We start from the raw sequence: 16160 nt of genomic DNA, 5'->3' as shown, positions 1-16160 counted from the left end.
CGGATGAAAAGTAAAGTTTTATACATACCTGGGGCTTCCTCCAGCCCCCTTCAGGCTAATCAGTGCCTCGCTGTCCTCCACCACCCGGATCTTCTGCTATGAGTCCTGGTAATTCAGCCAGTCAGCGCTGTCTGGCCGCATGCCGCTCCCACAGCCAGGAACATTCTGCACCTGCGCAATAGTGCTGCACAGATGTAGTATGCTCCTGGCGGCGGAGTGTGTGCATGCGCACTACGCCCGACTGGCTCAAGTACCTGGACTCATAGCAGAAGATCCAGGTGGTGGAGGAGGACAACGAGGGACTGATTATCCTGAAGGCGGCTGAAGGAAGCCCCAGGTATGTATAAAACTTTAATTTCATCTGTCTCAGGTTTACTTTGTTACACAGTAGTACTATACTCTACATATGCACTCCCCACAGAGCTGCAGGGAATCCACTGAGAATGCTGTGCACATTGAACACAGAGGTGTTGTCTGTCACCCATAAACCTTCAGATTGTGCATGAAGAATGTGTAATAGAGGAAGAATCTCCTCATTCCCCTGCAGAGTACCTGCACATCATTCTTACATGTACCCACACTTACATTGCCTAGGGCCTGATAGATTTTCTTTTTTCCGGTCTGTACCTTTTACAAGTACTCTTACCAAGGACTAGTTTTAGTCTAAAGGGAATAAATATAGTAGTCTACATATCCTTCTCACTTCAGTTGTCTTGTAAAATTCCTAAGCGTTGGCAGTTAAGAGACAAATTTCATGTTACATACTTTTAATCAACAAAATTGTAATATGCAAATTAGAGGAGTCGGAGTCGTGGAGTCGGAGGAATCCTAAACTGAGGAGTCGGAGTCGGTGGATTTTTGGACCGACTCCACAGCCCTGGTTAATTTACCGCTTCCGAAATTTACCATGTCCCCTGCAGTATTCATCAATTTTTTTCCACTGTCGGCAGTTGTTCGGTAAAAGATTGCTAGTGCTCAGTAATCATGTGGTAAGAATGCGATAAGCTGTCATAAAATACTGAGTCTAGTGATATTTTATCGAGTGAAAGCCTTTTTCAAGGTGCATTATGGGTAAGGAAGGTCCATTGTGGGCTACGTAGGCTGCCCTTAAAAAAATTACGTGGTTGGGCTTTTGGCGCCACTAGGGATGTGTTCCTTCCTTTAGGTGCGGTTTCGCGCCGCTCAGAATGTTTACTTTGCTGAAGACAGGACGCAGAGGAAGCGGAGCGTTCAAGCAGCGATGGCAGACTGTGGTAACAATCGTTAACGCTTAAAGAGAGTATGAAGCACTTCTGACAATTCTAATTGAGGCCGGGTGCACACATGGCAGAAACGCTTGCCAAGCGTAAAACTCTGCGTTTTATGCAGCAATGGAAGTCTATGGGCTGCAGAAAAAAAAGCATGTAAAAAAGCGTAAGCATTTTCTATGCGTATTTACAGTTAGGGCCTTTTTCCACTACACAGCTGAATCACAAAATCGCTAGAGACTTTTGAATCGCTAGGGTTGCTACTTCATCATAGAAATCATAAGAAGTTTTTTCCACTATAGTGATTCGTTTAGCAAATCGCAATTGCTTTCTGGATCGATTTTAAGAGGGATAATGCAATGCAAATGAAAATCGCAATCGCATAACAAAGTGAATAAAGAAAAAAAATCGCAATCGCTGTCATTTGTGATTGCGAATTCCAGTGGAAAAGGGCCCTAAGCGTTCTGCAAAGTCTATGGGAACGCATATGCGTTGCTTTTTCTGCTGCGTTTTTAATTAAAAAGTAAAGATCTCTGATGTGTTTATGCTTCTTGTTGTCTTCCTATCAGGGCTGTGGAGTTGGAGCAATTTTGGGTGTCTGGAGTCGGAGTCGGAAAAAAAAATACTTCCGACTCCTAATGAATTTAAACTGTAATTAAAATACAAAATATGATAAAATGTTCTATTTGTCAGATAATAGTCATCATATATAATGTATATATACAGTAATAGCTGTGCTTAGTCCACAAAAATGAAATAAACCAATCAAAATTAGTTACTTGCGCTGCTTCAATAAAGCAGTCCCCGTATTTTTAAGGTCAGATATACATATCTGATTGTGACTGTATATATGATGTGTACACAGGAATCTCTTATATACTAAATAACATCTATGCTGTAAGAATAAAGCCTGATGTGTAGCCGTGTCACTAATAGAGATGGTCAACGAGATGGAAATAATTCTGCATTGATGCTGGTTTATGCAAATGTATGCACTCCCTTTGCTGATGAAATCAAATAATTTGATATGTTGTTAAAATTTGGTTTGGTGACTACAAATTAAAGGGTACCTGAGAAGGATGAAAAGAAACGTTTTATACATACCTGGGGCTTCCTCCAGCCCCCTTCAGGCTAATCAGTCCCTCGCTGTCCTCCACCACCCGGATCTTCTGCTATGAGTCCTGGTAATTCAGCCAGTCAGCGCTGTCCGGCCGCTTCCACAGCCAGGAGCGTTCTGCACCTGCGCAATAGTGCTGCACAGGTGTAGTACGCTCCCGGCGGCGGAGTGTGTGCATGCGCACTACGCCAGACTGGCTCAAGTACCTGGACTCATTGCAGAAGATCCAGGTGGTGGAGGAGGACAACGAGGGACTAATTATCCTGAAGGGGGCTGGAGGAAGCCCCAGGTGTGTATAAAACTTTAATTTCATCTGTCTCAGGTTTACTTAGTTACACAGTAGTACTATACTCTACATATGCACTCTCCACAGAGCTACAGGGAATCCACTGAGAATGTTGTGCACATTGAACACAGAGGTGTTGTCTGTCACCCATAAGGCCTGGAACCCACTGAAATCCGCAAACGCAAAACGCAACCGCTAGCGTTTTGTCTGAGCGGTTTGCAAGCGGATTCATGCGCGTTTTCGGTCGTGTTTTGCAACAGTGTATTTTTTTGCTCAGCGGTTATGTAGCGTTTTGCGTTTCACGTTTTTATCCTGATTGGTCCTGTGAATTATTTTTAATTTTGTTACAGTGTGCTGAACCGCAAAACCGCTCAGTTTAGGTTTTGCTGAGCGTTTCTGCTAGCGTTTCAATACCTTACATTGAAGCGCTAACGCTCCCAAAATGCTGCAGGCCCTGCGTTTGCGTTTCTGGGAAACGCAAACGCTCCTGTGGAAGTTGCCCCACCCATTAACATCAGCTGAGCGTTTTGGCAAAACGCTAGCGTATCGCAGCGCTGCCAAAATGCTCAAAAAAACGCTCTTGTGGGTTCCAGCCCTAAACCTTGTTCAGATTGTGCATGAAGAATGTGTAATAGAGGAAGAATCTCCTCATTCCCCTGCAGAGTACCTGCACATCACTCTTACATGTACCCACCGTTACATTGCCTAGGGCCTGATAGATGTTCTTTTTCCGGTCTGTACCTTTTACAAGTACTCTTACCAAGGACTAGTTTTAGTCCATGACTAAAGTGAATAAATATGGCAGTCTCCATATCCTTTTCACTTCAGTTGTCTTGTAAAATTCCTAAGCTTGGCAGTTAAGAGACGAATTTCATGTTACATACTTTCAATCAACAAGATTGTAATATGCAAATCAGAGGAGTCGGAGTCGAGGTTGGTGGAATCCTAAACTGAGGAGTCGGAGTCGGTGGATTTTTGTACCGACTCCACAGCCCTGCTTCCTATTTGCATATATTTCATTTAAAAAAAAAAAGCATAGAAAACGTATGTGTTTTCTATTAGCGAACTGCAAACGCGTACAAATGCTCGCAGTACGCATCTGCGTAAAAAAAAAGCCGAACGCCCCAAAAACGCATTACCCTAATGCAAACGCACCTACGGAAACCGCCAGAAAAGACGCTATGCTATATGTGAACCTAGCCTGAGAGTAGTAAAAATAGCAATGTGAGAAAAGTCAGAATCACAGACGTCACTTGGGATGCCTCACTAACTCATGCAGCAAAGATCAGCACATACTCCATTTTTTTTTATTACTTTTTCTGCTTAAAGTGCTTCTGAGGTGAGGGGGCTTGAACAAATTTTACTCACGGCCCTCGCCACAGCCCCAGTCCTCCTTGGTGTCCCGCTGGCCGCCCATGAAGATCACAACCCCGCCGTACGGTCGGGTCTTCTGTGCTTGAGCAGGCACTGGTGCCCAGCGCGTCCACGTCATCTGCCACATACTGCGTCTGCACACAACCACTGCACAGACGCAGTATACGCCAGGTGATGTCGACGAATGCACAAATGCCCACGGACCCACCGGTGGGGTGGCGATCTTCACGGGCAGCAAGCGGGACAATGCGGAGGACCTGGGCTGCGTCGAGGGCACAAGACGGCTGCTATGGGCTGGAAGAAGCCCCAGGTGAGTAAAATTTGTTTAAGCACCCTCGCCTCAGAAGTCCTTTAAAGAAAACTTCCAGTGAAATAGACAGAGCCTGTAATGATAGGCTCTGCCTGCATGAAGACAGATGAGGGGGTTATATACATGACCTGAGAAGAGCTGCTCTGCTCCCCGCCTCGGCAGTGCAGTGGCGGCCATGTTTCCGAAGACAGACTTCCGCCTTCAGGGCAATAGCCCGCCCCAAGCTCCGCAGCCACGAACCAGGATGTGGTAGCTGGGGGCGGGCCCGCGGCCACGCAGATGGGCGTGCACAGCAACGCAGACAGAAGTTTTCAGAGCTTCGGCAGTATCTGGAAACATGGCTGCTACTGCACTGCCGGGGAGGGGGGCGGAGCATAACCTGTGACCCGAAGACATTGGAACAGGTAAGTATTTAAATATCTCCCCATCCATCCTTACAAAGAGAGCCTGTCATTTTTAGTTTAGGTACTCTTTGATACAGAGGCGTAACTAGAAATCACTGGGCCCCCCTGAAAAACTTTGGATGTCCCCTTCTTTTAGTGACACTGGGAGGCCAGGTTGCTTGTAGGAGGACATCTTGGAGTCCAGATGGATGCCCTCAGTACAAGGTTAAGGGAACTGAAGTGGGGGGTGGGAAATGTTACCAGTCCATTAGTAGTAAAGATGGTCACTACTGGTCCAATTTCTAGTGAAAAAAATGTGCGCATTGATGTAAGTCGTGGCTGGATAGTGTAATGGTTAAGCGTGCTCTGCCTCTGACACAGGAGACCAGGGTTCAAATCTTGGCTCTGCCTGTTCAGTAAGCCAGCACCTATTCAGTAGGAGACCTTGTGCAAGTCTCCCTAACACTGCTACTGCCTATAGAGCGCGCCCTAGTGGCTGCTGCTCTGCTCTGGCGCTTTGAGTCCGCCAGGAGAAAAGCACAATATAAATGTTACTTGTCTTGTCTTTTGTCTGATGGATCATAAAAACATAGTCTGATTGGATTTTCGTTGAACCAAAATGTGGATTTTCTTGTGGGTTGTGATAGAAGCAAAGATTGATTTTGTTGATGGTGAGCATTCAGTCTGACTTTGCTCAGGAATCATTATAGCTGAGTCTGTCTTCTCTGATGTCTTTTCAAGCCCAAGCCTGCCCCCTTATGGCTCTGCTATAATGACTCAGCTATAATGATTCCTGATCAGAGCCAGCAGGGGGCAGGCTTGGGCTTGAAAAGACACCAGAGAACACAGACTCAGCTATAAAAATTCCTGAGCAAAGCCAGACTGAATGCTCAGTGGGGGATTTTATCAGGGCTGATAAGAAGCAGGCTGAGCAGTGAAGGATGAAACAGAAAGCAGGGTAGGTGTTTTCTTTAATGTTCCCCCTGATAAATATGGTAAAATACATGAGGGTGCTTCATCTCTGGTTCACTTTAAGTGTTTTTCAACGAGCTTACATGGTTCCAGCTAGGCTACATCAGATTTACTCAGTCCGAGATCCGGCTTGTTTTCAGAGGTTGCCAGAACGTTGGAACCATGTACCACATATGGGGGTCCTGTCAGATTCTAAATTATGGAATAAAGTAATTGAACTGATCAATAACATTTTAGCCTTTCACCTTAGCCTTGACCCAACTGTATGATCATTAGGCCTTCAACCTGATAACGTACCCTTTGCCAAATACAAATCGATCCAATTTATTGCCAACGCTACAAAAATGTCTATAGCTTCACAATGGCTCCGTACACCCTTCTCGTAAAAGGTTGTATTCGATTGAGTACATGAGGTCCTAATTAACGAAAAAATTAAAGCAAACTTGTGGGACAGGATCCATCATTTTGATAAGATATGGCTGCCTTGGATTCAGAATGTCTCTTTACTGGGAGTTCCTGGTGTTCTGTCTCAATTTTGAGACTTGTGTTTATGTTATTTTCTTCGTCATAATATGATGCATGCCTTCGCTATGCAATTTGGGTTCAGATATATTTTGCGACCATTACAATTAAAATGTTCCACTGATTGATACTTTTTATATTGATTTGATAGCCCTCCTTATAAAACTGCCTAGTTATTGGTTGCTATTATTTAGCTGACTCTTTCTACAACTACCATTTTATTCTGTATGTTCCATTCCTATGTAGCAGATGCTGTGGTCGTGTCACCCTAATTGTTCACACATTGTAAATAAAAGTCTTTGACATTAAATACTGACACATCTAAGTTACACATGATGTGGGGCTACTTACACATAATCAGCGCCTAAACTGCATCTAACTAGCCACAAGACATGTATAATTTATAAGAATCCGCATTTAAAGACATGAGTTGACTCTGAGGGGCCACACTCATAGGTTCAGGGATAAAGTTTCGATACCCGATCCCTCAGGTGACAGTGCATAGCCGAAGCTGTATAGACGCGTGACAAGCCTCCAGGCTAGCGATGCATCTGTTGCTATGGAAGCACATGAGCGACGCAGTGACGTAGCACATTCCGGTGGGCGGGGTAATGGGGAGAACAATGCGCTTGTTGCTTGCTTGGGTGCCGGGAATCACAAAAAATTTGGCACATTGCTTACCAAACCCATGCCCACCCCCTCCCGCCCAGTGCTCAGTATCCTGGGGAAAGGACTGTAGCTATAGCAGCCACATCTCTCCTCCAATCATGGGCAAAGGGAAGGATGAGTGACCCCTATCTGCAGTTATGGACAGTTAGTGACACTTGCCCCCACATCATTGCTACAGCTTTGACTTCCTGGAGTTTACAAGGAATAGGCGGTGGGGGACGTCCATTTTGAAATTAGCTGGAGGAAGGGGAAAGGAGTGGGTTGAGAAGTCAAGATACTAAAATCCTATCTGTTAATATGCCTGTGTCCCTGTGTTATCCTGTCCGTGTCCGTGTGTTGCACTACTGCGCATGTGCAGAACGGACAGGAAGACAGGCCAGGGAGCCAGGCGGTGGCGGCGTGAAAAGAACTAGAGCCCGTTTTTATACGGGCTTAGCTCAACTAGTAAATAAAAAATAAAGTTATGCTTATTTACTAGTTGGCTGAATAGTGTAATGGTTAAGGGCTCTGCCTCTGACACAGGAGACCAGCGTTTGAATCTTGGCTCTGCCGGCTCAGTAAGCTGCACCTATTCAGTAGGAAACCTTGGGCAAGTCTCCCTAACACTGCTACTGCCAATAGAGCGCATCCTAGTGGCTGCAGCTCTGGTGCTTTGAGTCCGCCAGGAGAAAAGCGTAATATAAATGTTATTTGTCTTATGTCTTGTAAAACAAAATACTCACACTTTGCCTTGATGTATGGTCATCCCCTCCACTGTTGTCCGTCTCCGGTGGTTTGTAGGAGACCTCACTTAGGAGACTCTGTCAGAAAAAATATGAAATTACGCGTTTATTGATCAAGCACACCTTTCACATTTTCAGGCATTATGATAAATTTACTAAAGTGTGGCCCCCAAACACGCTTTATGATAGACACAGAATAGCCTTGTTGCATACATTTAGGCTGATGGAGGCGACTACACTCTACTCCTTATGCTAAGTCACTTTATATACTGACCTGAGGAAGCGGGCCAGCACCTGTGAAACGCGTTATCTTATGTGCATAAATGAAACGTTTACTTACCTTTGTGGTTTGTCCTTAAAGGGAATGTCCGAGGTGGTAAAAAAAAAAATAATCTACTTACTTTGGGCCTCCTCCAGCCCCTGGCAGTTGTACTGTGCCTTCACCGCATCTCTGCTCCCTGCCGATGGTCCGGAGTCCCCTCCGGTACAAAATGTCTCTTGCGCTCCAGCCTGCTGCTCACGTATTTGCACTGACATCATCCGGACTGTACTGCGCAGGTGCAGTAGTTCTGTACAGTAGTTCTGCGCAGGTGCAGTACAGTCTGGATGACATCAGTGCGGCTCCTTGCGCCGCACACTGAAGCGCAGTAAGATCTGCACCGGAGCGGACCAGGAGCCACCGGAGCTGCGGCGAGGGCACAGGACGGCTGTAAGACGGCCAGGGGCTGGAAGAAGTAAGATCTATATACTCCTAGATGTACTTATTTGTAATTAGATATTTAGAGCGTCTCTGATAGAGTACTTTGTTGCATTCATGCTTATTTTATCATCAGCCTCTGATGAAGGGATCTAAAAACTGTGAAACGCGTGTCAGGCAGCTATTCTTGTTTCTTTAAGCCATGAAATATAAATGTATGTAATATTACACATATGTAATTTTACTGTGTTGTGGTATTCCAGGTTCGGATGTGATATTTAATTAACATAGTGAGTTTTATTTTCCTTTGTATGTAACCCCTCTCTTTTACTTTGAAGGTGAACCTCTGCCCCAGTCTCAAGTCTCAATCTTCCAAGATTGCCCTGTATTTGGCTCCATCCATCTTCCCATCAACTCTGACCAGCTTCCCTGTCCCTGCTGAAGAGATGCACCCCCAGACAGAGCCGGGACACGGTCCTCCAGCACCCAAGGCTGAGACACCAAAGTGCGCCCCTCCATCCCTGCCACCCGAGCCATCAAACACTGATTGCTACTAGACTAAGAGGGCCACAGGGCCCACAACCTCCCCAACATCTTAATCTCTAGTTATCTGGCTTGCAGTCACTGCCATGTATCCCCTTTTCTTATTTCTTTCTGCTTCAAACACAATTAGGAATGACAGCTGAATTAATTCTGCGCCCCCTCCTACACTGCGCCCTGAGGCTGGAGCCTCTCCAGCCTATGCCTCGACCCGGCCCTGCCCCCAGAGCATGATGGTGTGTTCAGAGTGATGTGCAGTGTTAGTTTTCCGCCACACATAGCGTTTTGCATTTTGTCCAATAAGTTCCATTTTGGTCTCATCTGACCAGAGCACCTTCTTCCATATGGTTGCTGTGTCCCCCACATGGCTTGTGGCAAACTGCAAATGGGACTTCTTATGCTCTTCTGTTAACAATGACTTTCTTCTTGCCACTCTTCCATAAAGGCCAACTTTGTGCAGTGCATGACTAATAGTTGTCCTATGGACAGATTCCCTCACCTGAGCTGTAGATCTCTGCAGCTTGTCCAGAGTCACCATGGGCCTCTTGACTGCATTTCTGATCAGCGCTTTCCTTGTTCGGCCTGTGAGTTTAGGTGGATGGCCTTGTCTTGGTAGGTTTACAGTTGTGCCATACTCCTTCCATTTCTGAATGATCGCTTGAACAGCGCTCCGTGGGATGTTCAAGGCTTTGGAAATCTTTTTCTAGCCTAAGTCTGCTTTAAATTTCTCAATAACTTTATCCCTGGCCTGTCTGGTGTGTTCTTTGGACTTCATGGTGTTGTTGCTCCCAATATTCTCTTAGGGCCAGTGCACACCAAAACCGCTAGCAGATCCTCAAAACGTTAGCGGTTTTTGGAGCCGATTTCAGAGCGATTCTAGGATTGTTTAGAGACGTTTTTGGAAGCGTTTTTGTGTAGCAGATTATAAATACTGTTGCAGTAAAAGCTGTTACTGAACAGCTTCTGTAACAAAAACGCCTGGAAAACTGCTCTGATCTAGCGTTTTCCAGAGCGGTTTGAGCTTTTCCTATACTTTACATTGAGGCAGAAACGCATCTGCAAACCGCAAACGTGCAGCAGGAGGCACGTTTTCGGTTTGCTAAAAACCTCAAACCGCTGGTGTGCACCATCCCATTGAAATACATTAGCCAAGCGTTTTCACAGGCGGATGCGGTTGGCGGATCGCTCCTAAAACCGCTCGGTGAGCACTAGGCCTAAGACAACCTCTGAAGCCATCACAGAGCAGCTGTATTTGTACTGACATCAGATTACACACTGGTGCACTCTATTTAGTCATTAGCACTCATCAGGCAATGTCTATGGGCAACTGACTGAACTCAGACCAAAGGGGGCTGAATAATTATGTACACCCCACTTTGCAGTTATGTTTGGAATCATGTATGATTTTCGTTCCATTTCTCACATGTACATCACTTTGTGTTGGTCTTTCACTTGGAATTCCAATAAAATATTTATGTTTGTGGCAGTAATATGACAAAAACTTCAAGGGGGCCGAATACTTTTGCAAACCGCTTTAATTAGACCGGGACCGGCAGCGAGGAACGGAGGATCGTAGGAGAACGGTGCGGGACATGACAGCTGTAGGGGGCCAATAGAACCCCAGGTAAGTGTTAGTTTTTTGTTTTAATAGCCTCCACAGAACTCCTTTAACCTTCCTGGCGGTAGTTCGGGGTAGGCCGCGCAGGAAGATTTCTCAGGCCTTGCTGGGCCGATTTGCACAATTTTTTTTTCTGCATGCAGCTAGCACTTTGCTAGCTGCGTGAGCACACCGATCGCCGCCGCTCCGCGCCGATTTGCCGCCCCCCTTCCCAGACCCCGTGCGCTGCCTGGCCAATCAGTGCCAGGCAGCGCTGAGGGGTGGATCGGGACTCCCAATGACATCACGGCGTCGGTGATGTCATCCCGCCTCGTCGCCATGGCGACGGGGGAAGCCCTCCAGGAAATCCCGTTCTTTGAACGGGATTTCCCGATTGCCGATCGAAGAGGGTAGGGGGATGCCGCTGCACAGCGGCTATCATGTAGCGAGCCCTAGGCTCGCTACATGATTTAAAAAAAAAAAAACACAAAAAAAACGACTGCACTGCCCCCTGGCAGACCGCCAGGAGGGTTAAGCAATACAAGTTGCCTGGCAGCCCCGCTGATCCTGTCTCTAATACTTTCAGCCATAGCCCCTGAACAAGCATGCAGCAGATCTGACAAGATTAGCTGCATGCTTGTTTCTGGTGTTATTCAGACACCACTGCAGCCAAATAGATCAGCAGGGCTGCCAGGCAATTGGTAGTGTGTAAAAGAAAATAAATATGGCAGCCTCCATATCCCTCTCACTTCAGATGTTCTTTAAAGAGTACCTAAGCTAAAAATGCTTGACTGAGTCATGACAGGCTCTGTCTTAAGGATGGAGGATGGGGGGGTGTTAGGGATAAATCATAGTTGTCCATTATCCATCCAGTCAGGTGATCACTCCGCCTCCTCAGAGAATGGGCCCTGGCAATTTTTTTTTCAAAGTCTCAGCCGAGGCTCTGGCCACGCCCATCTGCATTGCTGCGGTCCGTCCCCAGCTCGGCAGCCGCTGCCTAATATATGGCTGCCAAGTGAGAGGCGGGCCACGGCAATGCAGGGGGAGGAGGTTTCCGAAAAACTTTGCCAATCTTCAGAAACATGGCAGCTACTGCCCTGCCAAGGAAATGGGCGGAGTATAACCTGTGACCCCCCCCCCATCCGACCTCATTGTGACAGAGCCTAGCACAGAAATGACAGGCCCGGTCATTTTTATGTAATCCTTGAAATACAGGAGAGGTCAGGGACAGGCATACCACCCCTGCCAATCACTGGTGAGGAGAGGGCATGAGTGGTGGGAACATGTCCCCTCCTGTCAGTCACACTGGGGGTCAGGTCACTTGTAGGTGGCCCACCCGGATTCCAGATAGAGAAACACCACAGATATAAGATTAGAGTTACACAGGCTTGCAAGTCATTCATTGGAGACATAAACACTCACGGTTTGTTCTTCAGCAAGGCCGCTGTCCTCTCCATTGCTGTTCTCCCTTGGCTCAGTAAAGTGGCCATTTTGGGTCTTCTGTGGGAAAAATAACCCAAAAATGACACATTTATTCATAATTTACACCTTTCACTTTTTCAGAGATTATAGGGAAATGACTAAATCGAGGGATAGCAATATGCAGGCCTTGGCTTCAGGCAGCCACTATTACTAGGAACTGCATGCCGCTCAGGCTAAGCTCCATTCAAATGAATAGGGAAAGAGTCCATCACATTCATGTCTCCCTATTCCCCGGCAGGCATCGCACTGCTTGGAAGCTAATTACCCTATAAATATGATTAATGTGATCTGTAAGTGCCACTGTCAGTCCATAATCTGCTGGTGGTATTTATTTAGGACAGAGAGCATTGACCCATGACTGGTTTACATGCTGTGGTATATAATGTGAGAATACTTTCTGCCTCCACGGAAGCCTCCTTACTGCATGATGCGTTATGGAATGTAGAACGCAAATATATTCCCATAAGCTATGATACTATGGAACTAACGAGGATTCATAGTATTTCAGATGTGTATAATGTACATATTCTTAAAGAGGAACTCCAGTGAAAATAATGTAGTAAAAAAAGTGCTTCATTTTTTACCATAATTATGTATAAATGATTTAGTCAGTGTTTGCCCATTGTAAAATCTTTCCTCTCCCCGATTTACATTCTGACATTTATTACATGGTGACATTGCTACTGTGGGCAGGTTATGTAGCTGCTCCTAGCTGGTCTGGCTGTTAGAGACAGCTGTAAACAGCTAATTCCTGTCTGTGAACATTGTTACATTGTGGCAGTTTGCCCAGAGTACCGCTGTACTCAGAGCTTCTTGTGGGAGGAGTTTCAGCACAAAATCAGTCATACAGCGCCCCCTGATGGTCTGTTTGTGGAAATCATTATATTTCTCATGTAAAAGGGGGTATCAGCTACTGATTGGGATAAAGTTCAATTCTAGGTTGGAGTTTCTCTTTAAAGAGGCTCTGTAACTTAAAGAGAACCCGAGGTGGATTTGAAGAATATTATCTGCATACAGAGGCTGGATCTGCCTATACAGCCCAGCCTCTGTTGCTATCCCAAACCCCCCTAAGGTCCCCCTGCACTCTGCAATCCCTCATAAATCACAGCCACGCTGCTGACAAACAGCTTGTCAGAGCTGGCTGTGTTTATCTCTATAGTGTCAGTCTGCTGCTCTCCCCGCCTCCTGCAGAACTCCAGTCCCCGCCTGCATCCCTTCCCTCCCTGCTAATTGGAGGGAAGGGACGGGGGCAGGGACAAGAGCTATGCAGGAGGAGGGGAAGCAGCTGAGAATGACACTACAGATGTAAACACAGCCTCACAGCACGGCTGTGATTTATGAGGGATTGCAGAGTGCAGGGGGACCCTAGTGGGGTTTGGGATAGCAACAGGGGCTGGGCTGTATAGGCAGATCCAGCCTCTGTATGCAGATAACATTCTTTAAACACACCTCGGGTTCTCTTTAAAAAAAAAGCCCTCTGGGGGATACTTACCTCGGGAGGGGGAAGCCTCTGGATCCCAATGAGGCTTCCCCGACCTCTGTAGACAACAGGAATCTCCAGCGCTGGCTCCCCTAACAAGCTGTAATATATTTACCTCTCCGGGATCCAGCGCAGGCGCACTAGCGGCTCTTCCTTCGGGTAAGGCGGAAATAGCCGAATCAGATCGTATCCGTTCCTCTGGGCAGGCGCAAAGGACTCACGCCTGCGCAGTAGAGCGGATATGATTGGATTTGGCTATTTCTGCCTTACCCGAACAGAAAGCCGCTAGTGCGCCTGCCCAGGATCGCCGGAGGTAAATATTTACCTCGCTGCACTTCGGGGGATCTATGCAATTGAACAGCGGGATGGAGACGGACGGCGGAAGCCTCGTTAGATTCAGAGGCTTTCCCCTCCCGAAGGTAAGTATCCCCCAGAGGGTTTTTTTTCCCCCTTACAAATTTTCTTTAAAGAGAACCAGAGACGAAGCACTCTCATGTATTTTACCATATATCGGTGGGAACATTAGAGAAAATGCCTACCCTGCTCTATTTCATTCTTCACTGCTCAGCCTGCTTGTTATCAGCCCTGATAAGAATCCCGGACTGAGTATTCAGTCTGGCTTTGCTCAGGAATCCTTATAGCTGAGTCGGTATAGCAGAGGCAGAAGGGGGCAGGCTTGAGCATGAAAAGACACCAGAGAACACAGACTCAGCTATAAAAATTCCTGAGCAAAGCCAGACTGAATGCTCAGTCGGGGATTTTATCAGGGCTGATAAGAAGCAGGCTGAGCAGTGAAGGATGAAACAAAGAGCAGGGTAGGGTTTCCTCTAATGTTCCCACTGAAATATATGGTAAAATACATGAGGGTGCTTCGTCTCTCCGAAGGCAGGATTTCTGTGAAAGCCTCAGAGGCCATGGCCTTGGGTGCTGATGGCTCGATTGATAATTTCCAACAGGTCCGATTGCCTGCAAGATCGATTTCCCCGCTTGATACCCGCTGGCGGAAAATAGCGGTAATCGAGTGAAAGATAAGGAAGCACCTGCGGGGACGAGCGGGAATCGATCCAGGCGCGCGCGGGGACGCGGCGGTAGTCGATCCGGCGGCTAAACGACCCGCTGAATCTATCCGTGTATGCCCAGCATTACAGTTATGTCTCTGCTCCTAATGCTTTATTTCTTAGCTGTACTACACATACAAATCATTGTATCATCATATTTTTTTTCGCTTCAGTGTCCTTTAAAGAGAACCCGAGGTGGGTTTGAAGAATATTATCTGCATACAGAGGCTGGATCTGCCTATACAGCCCAGCCTCTGTTGCTATCCCAAACCCCCCTAAGGTCCCCCTGCACTATGCAATCCCTCATAAATCTAGCCATGCTGCTGACAAACAGCTTGTCAGAGCTGGCTGTGTTTATCTCTAAAGTGTCAGTCTGCTGCTCTCCCCACCTCCTGCAGAACTCCAGTCCCCGCCTGCATCCCTTCCCTCCCTGCTGATTGGAGGGAAGGGACGGGGGCAGGGACCGGAGCTATGCAGGAGGTGGGGGAGCAGCTGAGACTGACACTACAGATGTAAACACAGCCTCACAGCACGGCTGTGATTTATGAGGGATTGCAGAGTGCAGGGGGATCTTAGTGGGGTTTGGGATAGCAACAGAGGCTGGGCTGTATAGGCAGATCCAGCCTCTGTATGCAGATAACATTCTTTAAACACACCTCGGGTTCTCTTTAATACATCCCCTGCAGTGCCAGCTCTTGTCTATGAACTATTTTTGTTAACACAAATAAATATGTTTTGCTGTTTTTTTCTTTCTCTTGCTGAAAGGGTTACACATCAGGTATGCAAGTGTCAGTTTCTGTCCAGTCGGGACCTGGTTGGACTATAACACAACCCTCACTGATAAGGAATTACAGCCATAAAACACTCTCCTGGCAGAAAATGGCTTCAAAGAGAAGGAAAGAGTATAAGGCCTGGTTCACATTAGCGTTCCCTATCCGGATCCGGACCGTATACTGTACAAACGGAACGTACGTTCCGCATAGCAATGCGAAGGATATGCCGACGTTCACATGCGTACGTTCCGTACAGAACGGAGCCGGATCGGATCCGGACTCCGGAGGCTTTTCCAACATGCGCTATTTTTTGGTCCGGCTCATCCGGCCCACGCACCCGGACCGGAGCCTGACTGCACCATCCGGATATAAAAAAGAAAGCACAGAACACACTGGATACAAACACCTGACGTTCTATCCCACTTCCTATGCGTATTTATAGCGGCCATTTCGGATGGGGACACATGGGCCCAGCATATCTGGAGTGGAGCAGCAGTGACACACGTGCTGGAGCTGTTTGGCAGTATGTCGGAGGTGGAGGTGAGGCCTACAGCGGAGGACCTGATTCTACAGGTGCACCTTCTGCAGACCCCAACAAATTTTATGGTAATTTTGTTTATTTTTTACCCCACGGATCCGGATGGCAGCCTGATACATGCCTGATGCGGACGGACCGGAAACCGTGCGGTTCCGATCCGGATCAGGTCCGTTTGCATGCCAAAACGCAAGTGTGAACGGGGCCTAATAGTTCATATATTTTAGCTCTGGCATACTTCAATTGAGCAGAGACAATTAAACAGTAAACACTTAAAAAGTAGATAACTATAAAATTAAACTGTAGGATATCTATAAAAAAATGTTTTTAGGAGCAGTAGGATAGATATAATTATTTATCTTATCAGTTTAACTTCACTTTGGGTGTCCTTAAGGC

At 46.7% G+C, this 16160-nt stretch overlaps 2 protein-coding genes across 2 annotated transcripts in view; one reads left to right on the top strand and one right to left on the bottom strand.

Moving 5' to 3' along the window:
• LOC137570321 (snaclec trimecetin subunit beta-like) overlaps positions 1–16160 on the top strand; it is a 902833-nt gene that overhangs the window by 457535 nt on the left and 429138 nt on the right. The window lies entirely within an intron of this gene.
• Positions 1–16160, bottom strand: part of LOC137570320 (C-type lectin domain family 5 member A-like) — a 106817-nt gene that overhangs the window by 87001 nt on the left and 3656 nt on the right. Inside the window, exons 2-3 of the mRNA XM_068278965.1 lie at positions 11859–11936; positions 7603–7680 (exon numbers count right to left, since the gene is read on the bottom strand). Coding sequence (XP_068135066.1) covers positions 7603–7680; positions 11859–11936 — 156 coding nt within the window. The remainder of the gene's footprint in view (positions 1–7602; positions 7681–11858; positions 11937–16160) is intronic.

This window comes from Hyperolius riggenbachi, chromosome 4 (assembly GCF_040937935.1).
Source record: "Hyperolius riggenbachi isolate aHypRig1 chromosome 4, aHypRig1.pri, whole genome shotgun sequence".
Classification (NCBI taxonomy): domain Eukaryota; kingdom Metazoa; phylum Chordata; class Amphibia; order Anura; family Hyperoliidae; genus Hyperolius; species Hyperolius riggenbachi.
This window is presented reverse-complemented; position numbering and strand designations above follow the sequence as displayed.